Source organism: Stigmatopora argus, chromosome 5 (assembly GCF_051989625.1).
Source record: "Stigmatopora argus isolate UIUO_Sarg chromosome 5, RoL_Sarg_1.0, whole genome shotgun sequence".
In the NCBI taxonomy this organism is placed as follows: Eukaryota; Metazoa; Chordata; class Actinopteri; order Syngnathiformes; family Syngnathidae; genus Stigmatopora; species Stigmatopora argus.
The window spans coordinates 17171093-17181220 of record NC_135391.1 but is presented as its reverse complement, the minus strand read 5'-3'; the positions used below and the strand labels follow the sequence as shown (position 1 = coordinate 17181220).

The following is a 10128-nucleotide window of genomic DNA, read 5'->3' as shown; positions in this document are numbered from 1 at the left end:
CCTGAAAAGGGTTCCTGGAGCCTATCCCACCTGACTTCAGGCACCAGGAAGGGGTCCCTATGAATTGGTGGTTAGCCAATTGCAGGGCGTGAGAAGGGCATGACGCAAACCCACGCAAGCCCGGAAAGAACATGCAAACTCCTCACAGCGCAGGCCAACCTGGGATGGGACTCGGACGTTTTGTCGAAAGACGTTTGGTCGACCGGACATTTGGTCGACCGGACATTTGGTCGATCGGACATTTGGTAGAACGGACGGGGCGTCGACCGGATGTTTGGTAGAACGGACTCTCTCTCTCTCTAGGTCTCTCTCTCTCATAATTTGACAGCGAGCGAATCCGGCGACCAAACGTCCGGTCGACGGCCCGTCTGTTCTACAAAACGTCCAGTCGACCAAACGTCCGGGGACCAAACGTCCGGGGACCAAACGTCTGGGGACCAAACGTCCGGTCACAACCTGGGATCGAACCCATGACCCTAAAATTGAGAGGCTGACGTGCTAACCACTTTTCCGCCGGGCTGCCGGTTTTAACTATTTGTTGAAAAATTATACAACAACACGCTCTTTATTTTCAGATTGAGATTCAACAGACCTGCCCCAAATTTTAAATGAATCAAGTAGTGCTGAAACCTAAAAATATTCAGTAAAAAAGAAGCAGCATGATAGCATACATATTTTTGCTGAAATGTAAAGACATCTAATCATCTACAAATACTTTGGATCAGTCGTTTCGGCTGTTGAGACCATTGTATCTTAATTTAGCACAATATGATTGAGAATAAATGAATATTGAAATTGTAACAAATTGTGTTGTCTGTGTTTTGTGTGGAATTGGATTGGATAACTTTATTCATCCCGTATTCTGGAAATTTCATTGTGACAGTAGCAGAGGGTGATTAGACAGAACAACAAAGCAAAGGCACAAAGTACAAAGCAAATCAAAGTAAATGGGATCATTAAAAATCACCAAATCAAATCAATAAGACAGAAAAGCAGCAAAAACACAAAACGAGCAAGAGTGGACGGAATAAATGTATTGCTATTTTCAATTATCTTGCTCACATTACTCATGTGTCCTATTGGACAATCTGAGGGTGATTGCTGGTACTGAAAGTGGATATGGTCTCTCAAAATGCAAATCACCACAAATAAGGTAGATAGACAGAAGATAGACAGGTAGCCATGTTGTGTAGGGCAACCAGTGATTGTAAACCCAGTCTTGAAACATACAAATATGCCTATGATATAATTTCACTGGGCGTCCCATTAGCGCGAGTGGTTGGCGTGTCGGCCTCGCAGCTCTGGGGTCCTGGGTTCAAATCCAGGTCATGTCCATCTGTGTGGAGTTTGCATGTTCTCTCCTGCATGGGTTTCCTCCGGGTACTCCGGTTTCCTCCCACATTCCAAAAACATGCATGGTAGGCTGATTGGACACTCTAAATTGCCCCTTGGTATGGGTGTGAGTGTGCATGGTTGTCCATCTCCCCTGCGATCGGCCACCGATGGGTGAGATTGGCTCCAGTACCCCCTGCGACTCTAATGAGGATAAAGCGGTTCAGAAAATGAGATGAGATCCTTTCACTGCTCTTCCGATACTAGCTTTGGCATCCGTGCGAAGCTAATTAAGACATGTTAACTTGAAAAGTCTGACTTTTTCTTCTTCTTTTTTTACAGTGTACTTGTCGCACGTCATTAAAAAAAAAGGACAGCGTGATGAAAATGGACCCAGGGACGGACTTTGGACACGCCTGCCTTTAGGTAAAGAATTACTCAAGCAGTGCCAGCATTGTAGTGAACTCATCCAGAACTGTAGACCTTATTCACACGATTGAAACACCTTACTTCACGCTGTCTTGAGCACATGATCATCCTGTGATCTCACCCTGAAGAGAGTGAGGTTACTTCAGGCCATGAATGGGTTGTCCTCAGCACTTTCATACTGTTGTGAAATGCTGATTGTTTTATTTTGATTCTATGAAACACTTGTACTGCTACTACGACTTCCACTGACAAGAGAAAATATAGGCAATATGAGTAATATAGAAAAAACAGTTTAACATAATCTATTAATGGAGTAATACAACCACACTCTAAAATAGTGCTTAAAATGAATAAGTGTAAATTGGTCCATTTTTTTATGTAGGTGCAAGGTGCAAACAGGAATAAAACCATTTAGTGCGAGTGGATAATTGACAAGTTATAATATATGGCCAATATTTAGCAGTAGAGTTTTGCACCGCAATTTGCACAATAAAAGAACAGGATTTTTCTCATCTCATTTTCTGAACCGCTTTATCCTCATTAGGGTCGCAGGGGGTCGTGGAGCCTATCCCAGCTGACTTCGGGCCAGAGGTGGGGGACACCCTGAATTGGTGGACAGCCAATCGCAGGGAACAAGGAGACAAACAACCATGCACTTTGTTAAAACTGAAATGTGATCAATTCATCAGTAGATCCATTTGCAGATTAAAAATATTCTTATCATTGACATTTAGTTAATGTGTTGGTTATTCCAGTTTTGGTTTGGAGCCGTGCGTGTCTAGTTTTGCACCCGACACTATCATTTATCACATGGCGCCGAGGTAATTATCACAAGATTTCCTTCCTTTACTTCCTCAATAACATCCAAATAACACCATTGCAAGGATGAGTCATTGAATTGATAGGATTCCCTTGTAAATGTAGTGTCAGAGAAAAATGATGTCCATGTCATAAGTGGACGCCAGGGCCTTGTATTCCAAAATTTAACATTGTAGTCTTGTCACAACCAAAAATGTGATGTCCACACGTGTGGACACCAGGTCCTAGGAAGTCAAGCCAACCAGAGCTTGACCACATTTTGGATCGTCTTAATTCAATTCACTGTTAGTACCTTTTAACCTTGCCTTGTGTTCATATTTGTCTTACCTCCGAGTTTTTGATTTGCCTTAGGACCACGTTTCTCACCTCACGCCATGTTCAGACCTGCCAACGCTGCTTCCCTTGTGTCTTCGCTCTGTCAGGGTACATTTCAATAAAGAGAAATTGCCACGAGCAAAGCTATCTTTGTGGCTGCTCCGGGGCCCTCCATTCACAATCATAACAAAAAGAGCCATGTGATTGGACGTCAATTATCGGTCGGCAATGGCACTGAATGAGTTTACAGAAATTTTTCTCATTTTTAAAATTTGTCAATTAATTTTCCATGTCGCAGGGGTGCTAGTCTAACCTAGCAGACTTTGGGCATTGGGCGTTATGGCGATTTGTCGCTGTTACCTAGTAGTTTAGTGCATGTCAAGTCTAATTTGTGCTCCTATAACCCATACCCTTGATTCAGTCATCATTTTTTTTAGCTACAAATACGGCGTATACGCGAGAAAATACAGTATGTCCCTCACGGCACCCCCGAGTGGAACATCCATTTATGTTCACACTTATACCTAGTAGCAATTTAGTCTGCAACCAACCTACCTGGCATTTGGGAGATCAATGTATCCGTTTTTTTATGTTTAAATTTATAGTCCTTTGATTTAACACACACAAAAAACAGTAAATACAGGGTAACCCCATAAAGATTGGGAATTTTTGTGCGTATTGGCAGACATGAGCAAGTAATCACTCTGCCATTATAAAACCCACATTAAATTCAGGATGAAATTCACATATCCAATCTGAGATGTAACGACTTTAACAATCCATTCATACACAAAGACGCCACCCAAAGGGAGTAATTTGGAACAAATAACAATTCAATATACTATGAACAAAGTTTTACTTTCATCACTTTTGGTTTTATTCATTCATTCATTTTCTGAACCGCTTATCCTGACAAGGATTGTGGGGATTGCTGGACCCTATCCCAGCTAACTACAGGCACCAGGCAGGGGACACCCTGAACTGGTGGCCAGCCAATTGCAGGACACAAGGAGACGGACAACTATTCACGCTCACACTCATATCTAGGAGCAATTTAGTGTTCAGCCAGCCTACTCTGCACACAGTGAGAACCGACCCGGGATCGAACCCACGACCCCAGAACTGTGTGGCAGACGGGCCAACCACGTGACCACCATTCTCGGTTTTATTGACTTAAAAACCCTGAAGAGTGAGGTTACTTCAGGACATGAATGGGTTTCCCTCAGCACTTTAATACTGTTGTGAAATGCTGATTGTTTTATTTTGATTCTATGAAACACTTGTACTGCTAAAGAGAAAATATAGGCAATGAGTAATATAGAAAAGAAAAGTTTAACATAATCTATAAATGGAGTAATAAAACCGCACTCTAAAAGTGCTTAAAATGAATGAATGTAAATTGGTCCATTTTTTATGTCAGGTGCAAGGTGCAAACAGGAATAAAACCATGAGTGCGAGTGGATAATTGACAAGTTATAATATATGGCCAATATTTAGTAGTAGAGTTTTGCACCGCAATTAGCACAATAAAAGAACAGGAGTTTTCTCATCTCTTTTTCTGAACCGCTTTATCCTCATTAGGGTCACGGGGGTGCTGGAGCCTAACCCATCTGACTTCGGGCCAGAGGCAGGGGACACCCTGAATTGGTGGGCAGCCAATCGCTGGGCCCAAGGAGACAAACAACCATTCACGCTCACACCCATACCTAGGGCCCATTTAGAGTGTCCAATCAGCCTACCATGCATGTTTTTGGAATGTGGGAGGAAACCCACACAGAACATGCAAACTCCACAGTGGACGTGACCAAGATTTGAGAGAAAGAGAAAGAGAGAGATAGAGAAAGATATAGAGATAGAGAAAGATATAGAGATAGAGATAGAGATAGAGATAGAGATAGAGATAGAGATAGTGATAGAGATAGAGAGAGATAGAGAAAGAGAGAGAGAGAAAGAGATAGTGAAAGAGAGAAAGAGAAAAAGAGAACAGGCCAACTACTTGACCACCACTCTCGGTTTTATTGACTTAAAAAAATGCATTTTATATTGTACAAATAAACAAGAGTGAATACTGTTCTCCTTCTACACCCTGTATTTCTGTCCTCTAAACTTCTGCAGGTTTTTGGATGGGGAGGATACTCAAGTACCCGGAGAAAAGCCACATAAGCTTGGGGAGAACATTCAAAGTCCACAGAGTGAGGACCAACCTGGGATCAAACCCTCTACCCCATAACTGTGAGGCCGGTGCGCTAACCACTTTTTCACGGGGCGTCTACAATGATACAGTGAATTGCAAATATAGTAATTTAATTATTAACGTCTCAATAAACAACGTCATTTTGACTCCCTCCCATTCAAAATGGATTGGACTTGGCCGTTATTGTTTTAAATATAAACTTTCATGTACGAACTACCAGACCACATACGCTGTGAAATCTATTGCACATATACCTTGGCTGGACTAAATGTTTTAATGTTCAAAGTTACCCCCCTTTATTTAGTTTAACTATTATTATTTCTTATTCACTAAATGGCTCTCATTGAGGGCGATGGTCCAGTCCATTTTTCCATTCATTTAATTTGTGATTTTCATTCTGGACACATCAGGAAGTTGATCACACTTGCTTTGTGTCTCCTTAGGCACTGATTTACTGTCTTCCCCTTGGTCCTCAAGGTCACTGAAGTCATCTTCGTCTTCCACAATAAAAAAGTCGTCATCACTTTCCAAGTCTTCTAGCTCACTCTTTTTGCAGCTTTTGCTTTTCTTTTTGCTGTCTTTATCCTCTTCTTCTTCTTCTTGGTCAAGATGTAAGTTAACTCTATAGTAGTGGGAGATAAATGAGAATCATGATCATTCATTGTAGATATTATCCCGTCAACAAGCAACTTGACTATTCAAATTGGAATTTAATTCAACATCCGAAACCACCAATGGGAGCTGCTCCCAACGCTAGTAGCAGTGCTCAAGTCTCACTCTGGAATGTGTGCGATACTAATGTATTTTTGCTTTTTAAACAAACGTGAGTTCTACTATTTTTAATCAGATAATTGACAATGATTTGAAGAATAGATTAATTTCCTTTATATGTAAGTGTTAACTGAGGTTTTGCAATATTCACTACTTTTTCTACAGTTGGACAGTTTTACAGAATTACAATGAAACCTAAGTGTGACCTCTAGTGAACAAAATGAGCTACAAAAGTTCATGTAGTTGGAAAAATAGGATTCAATATGTTTTCTGTAAAAACTGATGGTTCTGGCCCATTAGCCGTCTATCTGCCACCACTGCTCTCAGGTACAACATAATTACTATATTATTTAGTATTAGTGTTGCACTGATATCATTTTTGTTCCTGATTCCAGTGCCTGTTTTGTGGTGTCGTCTAACACCGATAATGTACCAATACTTTTTTTAAAAACTCAATTTTCCCATTTTTTTACACGAAATAACTGTATCCTCACTTCAATGTGAATTAATTGATAGCATAGCTTGGTCAGGAACTGCCTAACTCATAGCCTTTTTTTATAGTAGGGTCGCCACCTTGGGTAAGTCGCTCGGTGGCTGAAAACGAAATATCGAAGAGTACATATTGTGCAGCTTTGATGCGTTATTTCTCAGTAATCCCTTATACGAAGGAACCCATTTTGATGCGGTATTGGTGGAACACTAATGGTATGCTCAATGTTGCCTAATATCTCAAATGTCATTCATTAAAAATCATAATTATTTCTGATATGAATGAAAAGGTAGAGGACCACCCACTTACGGAATGACAATGTCCTCTTTCTTCCCACACTTGCAGCATATCTCAAGCTGAAGAGAGCAGGCCTTACAAATGACATGATAAGCATCTTTTATAGTCTTCTGAGAACATTTGACGCTGAAATAGAAAAATATATGCACATTGAGCAGGGGCATAAATGTATTGTTATCTCCCAATACTAAAGCGTTCACAATATAAGGCTCACGATAACGATTAGCTGACAATATGTTGATATAACAATTATCAATGCATGGAGTCTATGTTTTATAATGCAGATATTACATGAAAAAAACACTTTTCTAAATGTAATATAAGCAATGTATATTTATTGCACTGTCGTGGAGGTAAAATGCATTTATTAAAGACTAAGGGAATATTTTAGTGCAACATTACTTGCATAAATATAGCAACACTATATTATTGACACATTTCTTGCACAAAAACGAGGACCTTTCTTAACTCATTGCCTGTAATTGACAATGACAGATTTGTTTATTCGCCTCCTTCCATTCAAATTGCAGAGCTGCCAAATGTTAAAAATCATATTTCATAGTGGGTAAAGAGAATTTTATGATTTTGTGACACTTTTTCCTAGTGCCATTTACCAGCGACCCAAATAGCTTATTGGCATACAAAATATCGCGATATATCATATATCGATATACAGTGGTACCTCGAGATACGAGCTTAATTCGTTCCGGGACTGAGCTCATATGTCGATATTCTCGTAACTCAAACGAACATTTCCCATTAAAATGAACTAAAAACAAAATAATTCGTTCCAAACCTCTGAAAAGACACCTAAAACAGGATATTGGATTGGAAAAAATGTTTTATTTCTTCTAATCGCCATCTATTAACAAAGTAACACATAACTAGTGGTTTAATATTACTAAAATGTGTTTAATAGAACTAAAATTAGACGGATTTCGCGGAGGGTACAGAGAGGGACATAGAGGCAGGCGGGGCACACCGGTGAATCGTAATATAACATAAACAAATTTAAATGAACTTGGATTACAATGCAGACACACTCCAAAATACATTTAATCTAACCTTACACTAAACTTAATTCTAATTTTGTTTTACATTTTTATACCTTCTCCTGGCCGGTTGGCTGTTTGCCCCACCTCCAACCTGACTTTTAGTATCGATGCGCAGTTTGCTGTTGTATTTATTCTCTTCAAAATATTCCGAAAATGATGCACACAAATGTCCTCACAATAGGATGACGCACGACCACTTGCCAACGAGAAGTAGTCTTGAATTAGCAACCGCTACGCCAAAAGGAGCCAACGAGAAGTAATATATACCTTGTATTAGCGATCGCTCCGGCATTCGCACTGAGTGACAGAAAAAAACACTGAAAAAAATGCTACGCTCCGCCCAGTGCTCGTAGATATCTGTTATACACGAAATAGATGCAGCAAAAAAGACAGTGTGCTACAATGATAAACAGCCTCTCATGTCTTGGCCACCTGGCTTTCTTGCATCTAGGAAATTTTTCTCGTATCTCGAGATAATTATTTGCTCGAAATTTTACTCGTATCTCGAAATGCTCGTATGTCGAGGTACCACTGTACAGTGGTACCTCGACATACGATCGTAATCCGTTCCGAGACTGAGATCGTATGACGAGATTCTCGTAACTCGAGCGGACGTTTCCCATTGAAATGAATGGAAAACAAATTAATTCGTTCCAACCCTCTGAAAAAATACCAAAAACAGGATATTGGATTGGAAAAAATGTTTTATTTCTTCTAATTCGCCATGTATTGACAAAGTAATAAATAACGAGTGGTTTAATAGTAATAAAATGTGTTTAATAGAAGTAAAATTAGATGCATTTCGCGGAGGGGAAGGGAACGGCACACACGGAGGCGGGGGGAGGTGTTGGGGGGACTTTATCCACGGCAAGGACGCACTCGTGTAAAACATGTTTTATTTCTTCTAATTCGCCATGTATTGACAAAGTAATAAATAACGAGTGATTTAATAGTAATAAAATGTGTTTAATAGAAGTAAAATTAGACGCATTTCGCGGAGGGGAAGGGGACGACACACACAGAGGCGGGGGGAGGTGTTGGGGGGACTTATCCACGGCACTCGTAAACGAACAAACAAATTTAAATTAACTTGGATTAATATATAGAGACACTCAACGTTTAATGTAACTTCACACAAAACTGAATTCTAATTTAGTTTTAATCTTTTTTACCTTTGTAACGGGTTGGCCCCACCCCGACGTTCCGCCGGAGCCTTCAAAACGAACGCATCAAGAGTTGTTTGGAACTTGCCGCTTCCCCGTGTCTGATTACCGAGTGTATATTCCAGTTCTTTTCTTTGCAAAACTCTGCCTATCCATTGTTGTTTACCTGTTATGTAAATGTAGACCAAAGTGGGGGGGAAACGGGTATGGAAATGCTAAGTCCGCCCAGTGCTCGTAGAAAGATTTTATACACGAAAGAGATGCAAAAAAAGAGTGCCATGGCCACCTGGCTTGGTCGGATCACGAAATGTTGACCGCATCACGGGCGAATTATCCGATCAAAATTTCCGTCGCAAGACGAGAATATTGTATGACGAGCGGTCGTATGACGAGGTACCACTGTAGTATTGACCCGCTGCTAACATATAGTATACGCGAGTGTGTCCATTCGATTTTACCCACCATTTTCGGAGCTGTGTTAGACTTTTATACTTGTTGTACTTGACTTTCCACTCGAGAACATCCTTGCATCGGTGACAGAGTCCATCGTGGGTCTTGGAGTTTGCCTTCTATAAAACCACGTTAAAGAAAAGATTACATTCTGTTCGATCACTTCAATCTGCTGAAAGGCGAACTGTGCGCGCTAGTTGATTTTCGGTCGAGATTTATTATGAACAAGTCTTACCTTTGTTTGTACAGTCGTTCCAAATTTGTTGTTTTTGTACGCGGTGGTGTTTTGGTGTTTTTGAGCTCGCGAACGAGACGCGTTACCCCTCTGTGAGCTCATAATAGTTATTAAATATCTGACTGCTAACTATTTATCTCTACCAAACTGCACGCTGCTGGTCAGCTGACCCGGAAGCAGTTCTCACGTTGCTCTACCATTGAAAAAAAAAATGTATGTTATTTTTAGTCAGTTTATCTTATAATGAAGCCAACATATGATGTATGTATCTATATTAGTATACTATCAAAATTACTAAGTTGGCTACAAATACATCAAGTCAGTCATAAAGTAAGCGACCATACATATAGATATACATCGCTTTTATATGCAGCTAGATGGAACATGCGCTGACAACTGTCGGCCATTTTGTGTCAGTGCTGCTCGTTAAATATTAGTCAATGGAGTGGGAATATACTTTGAAATAGCGACAAATTACTCAATTTTTAACAGACTTAATCTTGTTAAATAAATACAAGTTAGGGATGCAGTCAACAAAGTTCAACCAACCCGAATTACTGCCATGCGATAGACAATAC

At 40.2% G+C, this 10128-nt stretch overlaps 1 protein-coding gene across 1 annotated transcript; it reads right to left on the bottom strand.

Moving 5' to 3' along the window:
• Positions 1-4891: 4891 nt before the first annotated feature.
• On the bottom strand, positions 4892-9884 carry c5h9orf85 (chromosome 5 C9orf85 homolog). Its single transcript, XM_077600829.1, has 4 exons — positions 9551-9884; positions 9328-9434; positions 6660-6773; positions 4892-5711 (listed from the first exon to the last, which is right to left on the bottom strand). The coding sequence occupies exons 1-4, from the start codon at positions 9650-9652 to the stop codon at positions 5468-5470; spliced, it is 567 nt and encodes a 188-aa protein (XP_077456955.1). The 5' UTR covers positions 9653-9884; the 3' UTR covers positions 4892-5467.
• Positions 9885-10128: the final 244 nt, after the last annotated feature.